Below are 16391 nucleotides of genomic sequence, written 5' to 3' on the forward strand. Positions count from 1 at the left end.
GGGGAGGGGGGTTCCAAAAGGACACAAGGTTACTTTGGCAGAGAAGGTGAAGGAAAATCCTAAGGGCTTCAACATGTATATTAAAAACAAATGGAAAGCAAGGGACAAAATTGGTCTTCTTGAATATCAGTGTTGTCAGCTATGTACGGAGCAAGAAGAGATCAGGATGGTATTAAATGGGACTTTTGCCTCTGTACGTACTCTGAAATTTGACAGAGCGTATAGAACCTATACAGATTAAATAGAAGGTGCTTGGTGTCTCGAGGCAAATATGGGTGGATAAATCCCCAGGGCCTGACAGGATATTCCCTTGGGACAAGGGAGGTTAGTCCAGACATTGGGGGGGGGGGGGGGGGGGGGTGGTGAGATGTGGATTGTTCCATTGTTTAAAGAAGTCTCTAAGAATAATCCAGGAAATTATAGGCCAGTAAGCCCGATGTCAAAAGTTGGTAGATCATTGGAAGGTATTCTAAAATATTAGATAGACAGGGACAGATATGGCTTTGTGCATGGTTGGTCATGTTTAACTAAACTTGAACAGATTTTTGAGGAGGTTAACAGGAATGTTGATGAAGGCAGGCTGTGGATGTTGTCTCTGTAGATTTTAGTAAGGCCTTTGACAAGGTCCAACATGGGACATTGTCAAGAAGATTCAGTTGTTCAATATTCAGGATGAGGTAGCAAATTACTTTAAACATTGGTTATACGAGAGAAGCCAGAGAGTGGTAGTGGATGATTGCCTCTCTGACTAGAACTTGTGACGAGTGGTGTGCCTCAGGGATCGGTCGGTGCTGGGTCCATTGTTGTTTTTCATCTGTATCAACAATCTAGATGATAACGTGGTCAATTGTATCAGCAAGTTGCAGATGACAGACACAAAGATTGGAAGTAATTGCAGGTGAACAGTGAGGAAGGCTTTCAAAACTTGCAGCAAGATCAGGACCAAATGGAAAAATGCTTGTAAAGGTAGGACATACATGAGGAGTGCAGTAGAGCAGAGGGATTTGGGAATAGAGACATAATTCTCTTCAAGGGGCATTATGGTGAATGTCTGCCAAGCTGCCTATCACCCCTATGGCAAACCTTGCTGTACTAACATTGGCTGTGCATTATCTCTACTGTTAAGGACACTCCCCTTAGGTATAACTGTATATGCACCTATTGTCTTTCATTGTACCATGAGTTTCTGCTAATAAAAGCCATGATTATTGTTTGACCAAATCATCTTTGTCTATTTCATCAACTGGCACTTCAGGCATCACAGGTAGATAGGGTTAAAAAGAGAGATTTTGGCACATTGGCCTTCATACATCAAAGTATTGAGTATGGGAGTTGGGATGTTACGTTGAAGTAGTACCAGAAATTGATGCGGCCAAAGTTGAAGTACAGTTCTGGTCACCTTAGTAAAGGAAAAATACTAATAAGATTGTTGTAAATCTTCTCTGCACTCTTTCAATGTTGTCAGAACTTGAAGAAGTGAGTTACAGGGAAAGGTTAAGCAGGTTAGTCCATGGAGCGTAGAAAAATGAGGAAAGATTTGATAGAGATTTACAAAATTATGAGGGGTATAGATAGTGTAAATACAAGCAGACTTTTTCCACTAAGGTTAGGTGAGACATGAACTAGAGGACATTGGTTAAGGGTGATAGGGGAAATGTCTAAAGGGAACATTAAGTGGAATTTTTTCACACAGGGAGTGGAGAAAATGTGGAACAAGCTGCTGCTGAAGTGGTGAATGTGGGCTTAGTTTTGACATATGGGCAGGTACAAGAATGGGAGGGTATGAAGCAACGTGGGTGCAGGTCAATGGGACTTCACAGAATAGTTCAGCGCAGCAAGATGGGCTGAAGGACCTTTTCTGTGCCCTTGTGTTCTATAGTTTTATAATTCTAAACTCATTGTCATATATTACCTTTGTGTGGATTAAGACAGAACGTGAACTCCAATTAAACTTTTTTTTTAAATTCCCTTTCTAGGCTCTGGCAACAATTTCTGAAGCTTGTGGCCCATTGCTGGAAGGCTGCAGAAATAATCGAAAGAACTGGGAAATGCTAGCTACACAAAACCTGGTAAATGGAGAAAAGAAGTGACATGCAGAGTCTGATCGCCTCTAAAGAAAATAGAAGATTTGAGTGAATTTGGAGGTAGAAAGCTGTGAAAGACTAGTAAATATTTTCTGAACTCAACATTATACTGGTGGGGCTATATCCAATCCCACTAAAACAAAAAAAAGTTATTACTTGTACAGATCATAGAACAACTTCCACCTTGGTGAATGTATTGATTGGTTGCTAGAATGTCAGGGAATGAAAGAATTAAAAAGGCAACCAAATTTTTACATCTTAGAAGGATCCAATTTACCATATTATCCTGATATTTTCATGCAGCAGGCAGGTTACCAATGTTTTTTTTTGTTTAAATCTGTAGGTCAATCATACACTGGTCAAAGATTATTCAAAAACACCATGATAACCAGGTACATATTTGCACAATGATTAATCATTTTATAATCCTAGCTCTTTATAGTTACTTCAATGGTTGGATTATCAAGTTACTTCTGAACATGTACATAATTCCTGTGGAGTTTTCACTGCATACATGAATATGCAATTTTTTTATTGGATGCTCACTTTCAGGGAATAAAAGAAAAAGCAGCTGTCTGGCCAAGAATGTGCGTTTTTCCCAGAGAAGAGCACTTTTTTTTTCTTTTTAACCAATTCATTGGCTTCCATTGAACATGTTCACGTATTATATAAAAATATCAAGATTATAGTACACAGAATTATATTTATCTTTTGATCTTGGAAATATCATGGAAACATGATATTCTGGTTTTGTAAAAGTGTGTTTGTCACATTTTATGATTTTGCCAGTGAGGTATTGAATAGCATGTTAGAACTTTCAGAATGTATATATTTTAATGTCTGTTGTGGGAATGCAAGACACAAGCAAAAGAGTACAAGCAATTTATTTTGTGATTTTGTATGCTGTAGCAAATAGCATTGTGGGAGATATTTTTGTTCACTGTCTGCACATTATATTTAGCCATAAATGTTAATTTATCACCTACAGTATGTCAAAATAGTTATAATGGAAATTCTTTAATACTGCACTCCCAGACCTGTGACTTTATTCCCAACCCAGGCTCCTTCTGTGAGCTTGAAATTAGTGATTTTATTTATTAACTGTGCCCTATCACCTGCTTTTCATTATAAATCTACAAATACTTGCAACAATTAGTTCAGTTTGCTAATGTAACTCAGCTAACCCCGGACTCCTTAATGAATGTGATCTAATTGTGTAGGATCAATTCCTAGGCAACTTTTAGAATTTATAATGGATAGCCCCCTTTTCTGGGTAGTGTTTTGCTATCTATGGTAAGTGAACATCAAAACCAAGAGGGAAGAGAAGCATCAAATTTAAAGAGGTTTTGATACCTGGAGCACTCTTTCATTTAAAACATGAAGACAATACAAAGCAGAAGCCTGTTTCTACACACCATCCTTCATAAATCAGTCTGAGGTAGTAGAGATGAGGAAAAGTTACTTAGTTTAGAGAAAACACCAATAATAAGAACTACTAAAGCGTGGATAGTGCAATGATTGTTTGCAGTAGAACCCTGGCTAATGTAACATACATTTGATGTTAAACTACGATGTAAAACTCCTCGTGTCTTTTTAGAGTAGGAATAAAATACTTCATGAAAGATATTACTACAACATTAAAAACGGAATTCAGCTTATACAGTATGCATATAATATTGAATTTAATTTTCATTAAAATTAATCCAAGTAGCTCATGGCTATTACATTATAATTTAACACAATGGTTAAAATAGTTCTCTATTATATTTAAACATTGCTATTGAATAATACGTATATTTAATTCATAATTCTAAAACAAGGTAAAAATTGTTCTTGAATCTTGTGACATATTTTTCAAGTGACTTACTATTTTCAGCTTTGCTGTGCAACATGGGTGAAAATTTTCATTTTTTTTTCAAGTTGTTATCTTCATTTATTACTCACTTTTGTGATCCTTTGTACTGTTTAGGAATGATCACAAAAGACCAATCAATTCTCAAACTATTATCAAGTGAAAGCAGCGCTTGGAAACACTGAAGGGGAGATTAGTCAGAAATGTTGGTGTGTTCATGAAGTCATCATGATCAAATTGTTGAGCAAATTTAAAGTCATTGATAAATATACACTGATGGGCAAACATTACATACAGTAAAAACCCCTAGTATCCAGCATACATGGGTATTGGTAGATGCCAGATTAAGTGTATTTTCCAGTTGCTTGAGACTTAACTCTTACAAAACAAGTGTATTAGTTAGGCATTAAGAATAAATAGTTTAAATGCCAAAAATACTATATACTAAATTTACACTGAACAAACTTCACGCAAGAATATACAAACATTAAAGTATCTTAAATGTTTTCAAATAAAGTGACTGAAAATAAAGTAACTTGTCAATGCATCTGCAGATTCCTCCCCTCATGAAGCAGCCCAAATGATGAATAACATAGATAATTAATCCCCCTTCCCCCAAGTTTACAAATAAAGCCTCTGACCAGGGAGACTCTTCCCAAGTAGGGATAAGGAGACACCCAACACCGAGCGGCATCTACCAGCTCTTCATCCTGGACGACACCATTGCTGTTTCACACAACTTTATTCAACCAGCTGCTGCAAGCAAAGCCCAACCAAGGCCCTCCACTGGCTGAATAATTGCTCCCATCTTCACCAAAAGTTTACGACTTACTTCAGAATGCATTTACTTTTACAATTTTAAATGCAAATTTTTAACCTATTATTTTATTCTTAATTATTTTAATTTTTAAAAATTGATTTTGCCTGTTGCTTGAATTCCAGTGGCAAGTGATTCCACTTTGAAAGTTGAAATTGTAAAATTAGCAATAAATCCTGTTTATTTTATATTACTTATAACTATTGTAATCATCAGGAGTTGTGGTGCAGTTGGAGTTAGCACAGTTCCTCATCGATGAGAATTGAAACGTGACAGTGGATCAGTGGCACAATTATGGCTTCTAATATGGCATTAAGGCAACACTTTACCTCCACTATGATGCCTGGAAATGGAAATATCAGTAAACTGATTGTCATCTTAAAGCAAATGCAGGTATGAGAGATGACAGTGTGCAAAAGGCAGCCCATTTCAGCATTGTGGCTATATTTGGCTGAGTATTAAGAATTTCAAATAAAGCATAGTCAATGGCAGTGAAAGAGAAAAGGTTTGTGACTGGAATTGAGCATTCATGGAAGAGTCAACATTTCCCTCATTCGTCATCTCAAAACCCAGAGAACCAAAAGTGGAAGCAAGTCACCCTCAACATAGGGGACCGACTTAGATGATGAAGATCTATTGGCCCAGCCATCTACAAACTTCCCCTCTCATGTGGGTACGCTCTCTCATGTTGAACTTCAATCGCAATTCCTCTATAATCGAGCAAGCCAAGTTGCAGATGTCATGCAGGTTTGGACTGATGGCAAGGAAGTCATTTTATGAATGTGAGATGATCAAACAATTTTGATCACTGGCATCAACAGCTTTGAGGCAAAAATTGATCAGAAGCCTGATAAGAGCAACCAAAGTAAATGATAGATTCAAGAGGAAGTGGCAATGCTGCATTAGTATCCTGTCATCCAAGAAGCTTGAGAGTCTGGCAGAATGCCACTCACCTGAATGGGGGCAATTGCAACAACAGTGATGGACCATCAGCATCTTCCACATTAGAACAATTTGCTTAATCTACCCGTGCTGTGGCCCTCAGCAAGCATTTCCTGTATTACCGATGAAATTGTAAGTTGTACAAGGTTCAACGCAGAAATATACCAGTCAAACATTCCCTTTGCCCATCCATTCAACATGGTACCATAAGTTACTCTTCTACCCACGCACTCGCTAAATTTATAATTAGACAAATTATTACATTAGTCTGCGGAATTCTTTATCTAATACTATGATTAGAGTACTATAACAGTAGTATTCCAATAATTCAAGATTTCCCACCATCTTGGGTAATCAAATCACACCTGTAACCAAATTATTCAATTAAACCCTCTTGCTGCTGTTACAAGATTCACCATAAATTGAGTTGGCATTAAATGTCAGTGAATGCTCCAGGATACAATCTTCCTGTTCTTCCCCCCTCTCTCTATTTTTCTCTCCATTAAACTTCAAAGTCTAGACAAAGAGCTTAACAAAAACTTCTAAATGAAGTTGCAGTACTCTCTTGGAAACCCCATTGGTCAATAACTTGCCCAGACACAGCAGCATACCTTGTAGGTCAGAAAATTGCAGTGCTTTTCATGAATTGGCTGGGGCAGGATAGGAGTTGAGTTTTACAGTACATTGCCCTTAAACAAGAAAGACGTATTTTTCCTATTCCTGATTTTTCTTCCTGGAAACCAAGTATTTGTTAAAGAAAAAAATGAAAATCGCACTAGAAAAGTTCAAATAATCGGGGATCCAGTGCTGCCAGAGCTCACTGGACCGCAGCTCCGGTACCTCAGGGGACAGCTCCAGCTCCTCATGGGCTGCTCTGGCAACGTCTTGTCACCCTTTTTTGTGAGCTCTGGAACCTAAAAAAGATAGCACTGCACCCCTACAAATCACACTTATAGTTTGGGGTGAAAGGCAATATACATTCAAAGCCTGATTTAAATTTCCTTTAGGTGAGGGCATTAAGAGTCAAAAGCCTTAATCGCAGGCCTGCTGAGGAACCCCCATTTGCTGATTTGAGAGTACAATAGAGGGCCAAGAAAATAGACAGTTATTTAAGGCACCAGCTCCGATTATTTGACGTATACATGTAATCTCGGTGGAGGCAAAACTTGTTGTACTATATAGAGAAATAAAAGGAGAAGGCTTTCTTGACTGAGTGTTGTCAATACAAGGTTCTTTTACAACTGGAGTATCCTGAAGTAGACAAGCATGCACACCCCATGGGTACGCACAGTGGGGAACAAAGACAGGCAAAAAAAAAATGCCCATGTCCTCTCTAAAAGAGGAAAATTTAAAATCCTGGGAACATACAAGGGTGAAGGAGCAGTTTAATTCCAAAAAGTATGTGAGCAATGAAGAAAATATACATTAAAAACAATAGTTCTTTTACAAGTGGATCAAAGTAGTCAAAAAGCAGAGGCAGCAGATGTGAAGTTTCAAGTCTGCAATGTGGCCATCAACCAGCTCTGTGATAATTACCAACCCCACATCTCAAGAAAGAACACTGCAGATCATGCAGGGAAGTGATGCAAGATAGAGACAATCTCTGGGATAATGTGCCATAAGATTTCAAGGCCAATATGTTCAAAAATAATTAGTAGATCTGTTCTTAAAAGCTCTCGTCAGCTGAAGTAAAAGCTAGTTTAGCACTAAAGCATGAAATAGTTGTCCTAATTGGTCTGCCAATACAGAGGGCAAGCATCATAAATCTTGAATTTAGGTCATTCTTTTGTGTCAACATAGATGCTTGTTAAGAACCAGATTGAATATGTTTGCACATTTTTGATTAAGGCTGTAAAGTTGAACATTTCACAATCATAACAGAGATTTTCAGAGATGTTAGGTATTTTTCATTCCAGTTGTGCAGCTTTTCTTAATATGTATACTGATACAAAACTGTTAGAAGGATTGTGTGTTTAATAAAGATCACAAAAGTATTTCATAATGACATGGTTCCATTATTCCAGTATTAAATTTAAATAAAAGACAGTTACAATATCAATTTAATTGAGATACAGCAGTAACAGGGCCTTCTGGCCCATAAGTTCATGCTGCCCAAATATCCCAATTAACCTACAAACCCCATACATTTTGAAGGATGGGAGGAAACCAGAGCATCTGGGAGGAACCCACTCGGACACAGGGAGAATGTACAAACACTTCACTGACAGCGGTGGTGTGGTGCGCTGTCGGTCAGAAGCAAACACACAAAACCAAAAGACTGTACAACAGGCTTTATTTGACGTGAACTTCCACAGAGCCAGCTGTGAGATTGTGTTGCTGTAAGCTCTGAGATTGTTTTCGAAGAGCCGGCTCAGTCTTACATCGACAGCTGGCCAAGTGTTGTCCCCATGCTCTTCTGCAGATAGAGGTTGCCCCCTGCAGTAGGCCAGTGGTGTACCACCACAGGTGGATTCTAACCTGGGTCACTGGCACTGTAATAGCATTGGGCTACCCACTATGTCAACCGTGCTGCTCAATTTGGTAAAATGTATTAGTTTAATGATAACTGATAGCCCACCAATGTGTCAACAAGATATAAAAGCAAAAACAAACTGCATATACTGGAAATCTGAAATAACAGAAAACTTTGGAAATACTCAGCAAGTCAGACACAGGAAAAAAAAGATTTTAGTTTTGATCAAAGGTCATTGACCCAAAACATTTACCCTGGTTCTCTCCCCACAAGTGCTGTTGTGCTGCCTGAATATTTTCATCATTTTCTGTTTTTGGTAACAATATTAAGAAATCTTGCAGCTGCTTTGATCCTTTCCCTCAAGTTCATCACACCAAATAATTTTTTTTATGTTTACTTTCAATCTCAGCACTTTGCATTTATCTGTTCTCATATTTCTATTAATGTTAAATCCAGAAATATCTTGCCCATGAGATCAATTTTATTTTCCATTAAACTGACAAGCCAATTTCTTTCTCCAGACCACACATCAACTCTCCTTAATACAAATTAGCCTAATTTCCCCCTTCTATGCAATCAGTAATCTAGTGGCTAACATCCTTACCTTCTCTGAAGTTCTTCAAAACCTTGCAGCCTCCCATAGTTCAGCTCAACCCAATCAGTCAGGTTTCAATTACTGCCCTTCTAAGGTATAATGCTAATGTAATTCTCAAAGAGGCAACTAATCCCTCTTTGTTCTGCGATCTTTGACTATTAAATACACCAGGCACCATTCCTTCCATCGTTGTCCAGCTGGACTGACTTCACTCAGCTGCATTTATACCACCTTGCCCAATCTTTTCCAGAGAATCACTTTCTCCATCAGTTAATGCCAAGTTCTCCCAGATCAGTCCCACTATTGTTGTTTTCTCTGCAGCAACATATTTCAAAAACATGACATTTTACCTGTACAGAATTGATGCATCTTTATCCTATGTCCCTTCCATGGATGAGAGATCTCTTATCTGTTGGTAAGACTGAACACATTATCCTCTCCATCACAAACCTTGTCACCCATCACTAGTGCACGGTGGGGAAGGAGGTGCAAGTCACACAATTCTTTTTGTTGTGGATGATGCTGACCTTCTTCATATGCTCTTGGAGCCTCTAACATCTCTTAATAGTTTAATAATCACCAGCATTAATTGGGACAGCAGAGCTTCCAATGCATATTGATTGTGAGATTACGTAGCCTTGCTTAGCATGCATGTAGTCCAGTATTGCACCTTCACTGGGTAGGCAGTTAATCATCACAGAGATGTCCACTGCCGTTCCAAATAGACACTTCATTGAACCTAGTTTGATAGCAAAATAGGAGAGAATATGACAGGCCAGGAGGCAGTGTATATTTCTTTGTTGCAAACGGTCCACAACACTTCAGGGATGCCCAGTTTTCAGCTGGCTAATCTATGTAGTGCCACTCCACATGAAGTGTGCCTCTGGTGTGAAGACCATAAAGTATGCTGCATTTGCTTCTACCAATGTTGCCATGGAGAGATAAAACTGATGCTGCCACATTAGTGAAGATGAGATCAAGTAGGTTTATTCCTCACTTGAGTTGCCTTGCTAGCTACCATAGGCCCAATTTGGTCAAACGTGAAAAGCAGCTCTTCCTCTCAGGTTGGTTTCTGCAGCTTTTGCCTTCTTTCAAAGAGAATGAAGAACCCCAGTAACTACCTTGCAATAAGTGAAACACAGAAGTTAAAAACATACCAAAATGCTGGTCTTTCAGCATCCATAGGAGACAAAGATATATTGCTACTGTTTCAGGTCTGAGCCTTTCTTCAAGGAATTAGCAGAATAAAAACCCCAGGAAATCTCAGAGTAGAGACAGTGCTGGCTAGGGGAAGTATCCAAACAACAAAAGGTTGACTGAATAAGGTTGATTGGATATAAGGGGAGAGGTGAAAATTGATTACAGCTTGTGAAAGGATACAGGGAAAAGGGGGAGAGAGAACTGGGTGAAGGCAACAGGGGAAGAGAAGGGGGGGAAAAGGACAAGGTTTAATGAAAGCCAAAGAAGTCAATATTAATGCTATTCGTTTAGTGTGCGCCAATTCGGAAGATGGGTTTTTTTTTTAAACATACAGGCCATTTCAGCCCACAAGCCCATGCCACCCAATTACCCTATAACCCCCAGTACATTCGAATGGTAGGAGAAAATTGGAGCCCCCAGGGAAAACCTATGCAGACACAGGGAGAATGAACAAACTTCTTACAGAGAGTACAGGATTTGAACCCCCTGCCCCAATTACTGGTTTTGTAGCAGCATCGCGCTAACTGCTATGTTAACTTTGCCACAGAAATTATTCCAATTTGCTTGTGCTCTCACTCTGGCAGTGCATGGGACCATGGACAGACAATGTCAGCAAGGGAATGGGATTGAAACAGGTAGCTGCTGGGAGATTCCTGCTATGGCAGCAGACAGAACCGAGGTGCTGCGTGGATTTTTATTATAGGCGATTTCAAGTTCCCCAACACTGGCTGGGAATGCCAAAGTGCAGAAAGTTTGGATGAGTTGAACTTTAAGTGTGTCCAGGAAAGCAAAGGAAGGGGCAATATTGGACCTTATACTGGAAAATGAAGCTGGTCAGTTAACGGAGGCATTGGTAGGGAAACATTTTGGGACCAGTTACCACAATTCTATTAGCTTGAAGATAGTTATAGAAAAGGGTAATATTGGACCTCAAGTTATAATCCTAAATTGAAAGCAAGGTCAATTTTGACATCATTAGGGATATAACATGATCATTTTGGTAATCTACTGACAGGAAAAATATCAGTAAGGTTGAAAGAGTGCAAAGAAAATTTACAAGGATAACACTAGGGCTTGAGGAGCTGAGTTACAGGGGAAGGCGGAATCAGTTAGGACAGGATAGGCCGAACATTTTGATGTGGGCTACATATAGAGAAAAAAAAACAAGGAATCATGGGCCAAAAATATTAATCTCGGCAGTTTTCAAACAGATACAGACCAAGAAAAATTGTGTTTTTAGACTAGAAAATCCTTGTGCCCTCAAAAATGAATTTTCTACCAAAATAGCGATACAATACTACTGAACATTTTAACTGTTGACATTACAGCAATTTATTGATGTGCTCATATAACACAGTAGGCATTTCTGTAGCTGCTCCTCTTAAATTAATTTAAATAAACAATAAAACCCTTTTTTTAAAAAAAGCAGTGCAAAATAAAAAGCCGAGTGCAAAATAAGAACAGGAGAAAAGATCAAGGGACAAGGCAGTCTCCAACATTCCTCTACAACTCTTAGTGAACAGTTCATGGCCCAAGTATCCACCTTAATGATTATGATGTAATGTGTAAATTTGTACATAGGCTATGAAAGTTAAGATTCCTTGCAAATTTACAAATTAAACTTCTGTGAAAAAGTATTCATTTTCCCACCGAGTTTTAAATTTTCAGCACTCCCTTGCTATTTTACACCTTTTCAGTTCCACCATGTTTAATCAACTGAGATAAATGTTTTCATCAATGAGTAACATTTCAATGGTAGGCCTAGTATTGTTCAAAATGACAGCAACATCCAATGTTGAAACTAAGAGCTTGGTAGCTTGGTAGTTGTTCAAAATGGAAGTGACATCTAGTGTTGAAACTAAGAAGTGCTATGTACACAGTGTTAGAGACAATACATTGGGTGTAAATTGGACAGCACGGGCTCATGGGCTGAAATGCCCTGTTACCATGCTGCATGTCTAAAAATTTTTTTTTAAATTAAATCTCCAGGTCCAGACCAGGTGCATCCCCAGAACTTTGTGGGATGGCAGGAAGGAAATTATTGGGGCCTTGACTCATGGCTGAGAACAGAACAAATTCCAAAGGACTGGAGGATGGCAAATGTGGTACCGTTGTTTAAAAAGGACTGCAAGGGTAAACTGGGAAACTGCAGATATCAGTGATAGGGAAACTGTTGGAGAAGACTTTGAGATAGAATCTATCTACCTGTGGACAGCTAAGGAAGAATTACAGAAAGGCAGCATGGATTTCCACATAGGAAATAGTGTCTTACGAACACAATAGAATTTTCTAAAGAGGTGATGAGGATAGACGAGGGCAAAGTAGTTGATGTTATTCAGGTGGATTTTGGTAAAGAGTCTGATAAGCTCCTGCTTGGTAGGTTGGTGTGAAAAGTTTGGGCACATGGGGAAGGAAGCCAACTAGTGGTTATAGAGGGTGGCTTTCCAGAAAGGAGGAATGTGACTAGTGGAGTCCCTTGGGTTCTGTACTAGGACTTTTTTTTTTGCAACATATCTATGATTTGGACAAGAACTTTTGTGACGAGGTGAGCAACTTTGCTAATGGAATGAAGATATGAACTGCAGTGGATAGTAGATTACCTGAGGTTACAACAACATTTATATCAGGTAGAGAACTGCGCTAAGGAAATGGCAAATGAAGTTCATACAACCATCTACAACACAGAAACAAGCCAGTTCGGCCCTAATCATCCATGCCAAATATCTTTTCCCACCTAGTCCAACTGACCCACATTTGGCCCAGAACCTTCCACACCTTTCCCATCCATATACCTATCCAACCTTTCCTTGAATATTAACATCAATCTCAATTCTACCACCAATGCCAGAAGTTCATTCCATACCCCAACCACACTCTGCATGAAGAAATTCCCCTTTATGTTTCCCTTAAATTTTTCCCTTTTTACTCTCAATCCATGTCCTCTTGTTTGAATCTCCCCCACTCTCAGTGGAAAAAGCCTATTCACATTGACTTTATCCATCCCCCTTATAATTTTAAATACCTCTATCAAATCACCTCTCAACTTTCTACACTTCAGAGAATAAAGTCCCAGCCTCCTCAATCTTTCCCTGTAACTCAAACCCTGGCAACATTCTCAGAAACATCCTCTGCACTCTATACTGTTTATATCCTTCCTGTAATTTGGTGACCAAAACTGCACACAATATTCCAAATTTGGCCTCACTAATGCCTTATACAACTTCAACATAACATCCCAACTCCTGTGTTCTATACTCCGATTTATGAAAGCCAACATACTAAATCCCACCCTATCCACGTGATTCAACTTTCAGAGAATTATGTACCATGACTCTCAAATCCCTTTGTTCCACTGCACTCCTCAATTGTCTTCCATTTAATGTGTAGGACCTATTTTGATTAGTCCTACCAAAAGTTGCACCTCACATTTATCAGTATTAAACTCCATCTTTCAGCCCACTCTTCTAACTGTCCTACATCAACCTGTAAGCTTCGATAATCTTCCTCACTGTCCACAATACTGCCAACCTTTGTATAATCTGCAAATTTACTAATCCAATTTGCCACCCTATCATCTAGATCATTAATATATATGACAAACAGCAGTGAACCCAGTACCGATCCCTGAGGCACTCCAGTCGTCACTGGCCTCCAATTCAACAAACAATTTTCCACCACTACTCTCTGGCATCTCCCATCCAACCATTGTTGAATCCATTTCACGACTTCATCATTAATACCTAATGCTTCCACCTTCCTTACTAACCTCTTATGGGGAACATTATCAAAAGCCTTACTAAAGTCCAAATAGACAACATCCATCATCTTCCCATCTTCAACCTTTTTAGTAACCTCTTCGAAAAAATCTATAAGATTTGTTAGACATGACCTACCACGTACAAAACCACGCTGACTACTCCAAATCAATCCCTGTCTTTCCAAATACAGGTACACAATCCTTTATCCGGAACCCTTGGGGGACAATGTGTTCCGAATTTCAGATTTTTCCACATTTCGGAAAGCCCATCCGAATTGTGCTGCCGTATCCACCCCCACCCCCTTCCAGTCACCCAGCCGCCTCTCTCCCCACACCGGATTTTGGAGCTTTCCGGATTTTAGATGTCCAGATAAAGGATAGTGTACCTGTATTTGTATATTCCATCTCTAAGAACACTTTCCATTAATTTACCCACCACTGACATCAGACTTACAGGCCAATAATCACCAGGTTTACTTCTGGATCCTTTTTTGAACAGCAGAACATGAGCTACCCTCCAGTCCTCTGGCACTTCTCCAGTGGACAGTGACATTTTAAATATTTCTGTCAATGCCCCCACTATTTGTTCACCAACTTCCCTCAGGGTTCGAGGGAATATTTTGTCAGGATCTGGACATTTATCCACCTTGATCTTTTTCAATAGAGCCAACACTACCTCCCCATTAATTCTTATATTATCCATGAGCTCCCTACCATATTGCTTCACTTCATCTGGCTCAATATTCTTTTCCTTAGTGAATACTGAAGAAAAAAATCATTTAAAATTTCACCCATCTGCTCTGACTTCTCAGGTGCCTAACCCCCTCATCTTTGAGGGGTCCAATTTTATCCCTCACTATTCTTTTACTTTTAATGTACCTGTAGAAACCCTTTGGATTTATTTTTACTTTTCCTGCCAAAGCAGCTTTATATCTCCATTTAGCTTTTTCCATTTTCCTTCTTAAGATGTTTTTAATATACACTCCTTATATTCAAGCAGTTCATCCATTCCCTGCTGTTTCTAACTGTTGTACACATCCCTCTTCCTCCAAACCAAGTTCCCAATACCTTTTCCCAAGGCTCCCTACAGTTTCTAATCTTTCCTTTAATCCTCATGGAGGATTATACACACTCAGAACTTCTCCTTTGAATATCCTCCATTTTTCTCCTACATTCTTCTCTGAAAATGTCTTATCCCAATCCACACCCTCTAAATCTTTTCTCATCCCTTTGAAATTTGCTTTCCTCCAATCAAGAATCTCAACCTTTGGCCCACCTCTAGTGTTTTCCATTACTAGCTTAAATCTAATAGCACAGGTATTGTGATCACTGAACACAAAGTGGTCCCCTACACAAACCTGTTACCTGACCCAATTCCTTCCCTAATAGGAGATCCAATACTGGCCCCTCTTGAGTCAGTTCTTTTACGTATTGATCAAGAAAATTTTCCTGAACATACTTAAACTCTACCCCATCTAGCCCTCTTACTGTATGGTGTCCCAGTTAATGTTTGGAAAGTTGAAATCTCCCACAACTACCACTTTGTATTTATTACATACATGCAATCTCCTTACAAATTTGCTTCTCTAATTCCCTCAGCCCATTTGATGGTATATGATGCACACCCATTAATGTATTCATGCCTGTGCCATTCCTCAATTCTACCCAAATAGCCTCGCTGAACAATTCACCAAACCATCTTGCCACAGCATTGTTGTAATGTTCTAATAAACAATGCAACCCCTCCACCTTTTATCTCCTCCTTTACCCCCCGCCCCCCCCCCCCACACCCTGTTCTATCATGCCTAAAACAACAAAATCCTGGAATATTTAACTGCCAAACATGCCCTTCCTGCAACCAAGTTTCACTGATGGCCACAATATTGCATTTCGACTCGGAAATGTGAGCTGGTGCAATTGGGCAAAACAAACCAGGGCAGAACTAACTCTTAACAACAGTGTTTTAAAGTGTGTTATTGGGCAGAGTTACCTAGGGGTGCAGGTACATAGCCCTTTAAATATGGAGGCACATGTAGACAGACTAGTGATGTGTTTGAGATGCTTCCCTTCATCAGTTAGGGCATTGACATCATTTGAAGATATACAAGATGTTGGTGAGGCCACACTTGGAAGATTGTGTGCAGTTTTGATCACCTAGCTCTAGGGAGGGTATTATTAAAAAGTTGGAAAAGGTACAGAAATTCATGAAGTCATTGCCAGGATTAGGCAAGCCAGCATGAAAGATGGAAAAAAATTAGATCTGTTTTCCTTAGAGTGTTGGAGGTTGAGAGGGGACCTTATTGAGGCCTATAAAATCATGAGGGGCATGGTGGCAACACATTTCCAATAGTAGTAAAATCTAAGACAGAAGGGGATAAGTACAAGGCTGGGGTTGGGGCGGAAAAGGGGTAGGATTTGAAAGGGGCATGAGGGGAAGGGAATGATCTGCCAAACATTAGCTGCGCCAGAAACGCCTGGATAACTGAATGAGGTGGATATAGGCCTAATGCAAGAAGTCACATCATTTGGCATAGACGAGCTGGTGTCGTGGGCTGTTTGACTGAGTAGGAGCAAACAAAATGGGAGCTTGCAGTTAACACATGCAGGCCAACTATGATCCCTGCATGTGCTTTTTGCACTAATTTGATGAGCTATTCAAATCTACAAGAAA

General features: G+C 39.3%; 1 protein-coding gene across 10 annotated transcripts in view; it reads left to right on the forward strand.

The window, feature by feature from the left end:
* Nucleotides 1-16391, forward strand: part of pde5ab (phosphodiesterase 5A, cGMP-specific, b) — a 177207-nt gene that overhangs the window by 148850 nt on the left and 11966 nt on the right. For 4 of the 10 annotated variants that reach the window (XM_069926606.1, XM_069926611.1, XM_069926610.1 and 1 more), the window contains 2 exons: nt 1977-2069; nt 2428-6904. In XM_069926606.1, coding sequence (XP_069782707.1) covers nt 1977-2069; nt 2428-2469 — 135 coding nt within the window. In that variant the 3' untranslated portion in view covers nt 2470-6904. Of the gene's footprint in view, nt 1-1976; nt 2145-2427; nt 6905-16391 lie in introns of those variants that run through there. The other 6 variants (XR_011354155.1, XR_011354156.1, XM_069926607.1 and 3 more) reach the window with 6 other exon arrangements.

Source organism: Narcine bancroftii, chromosome 3 (genome assembly GCF_036971445.1).
Source record: "Narcine bancroftii isolate sNarBan1 chromosome 3, sNarBan1.hap1, whole genome shotgun sequence".
Lineage (NCBI taxonomy): Eukaryota > Metazoa > Chordata > Chondrichthyes > Torpediniformes > Narcinidae > Narcine > Narcine bancroftii.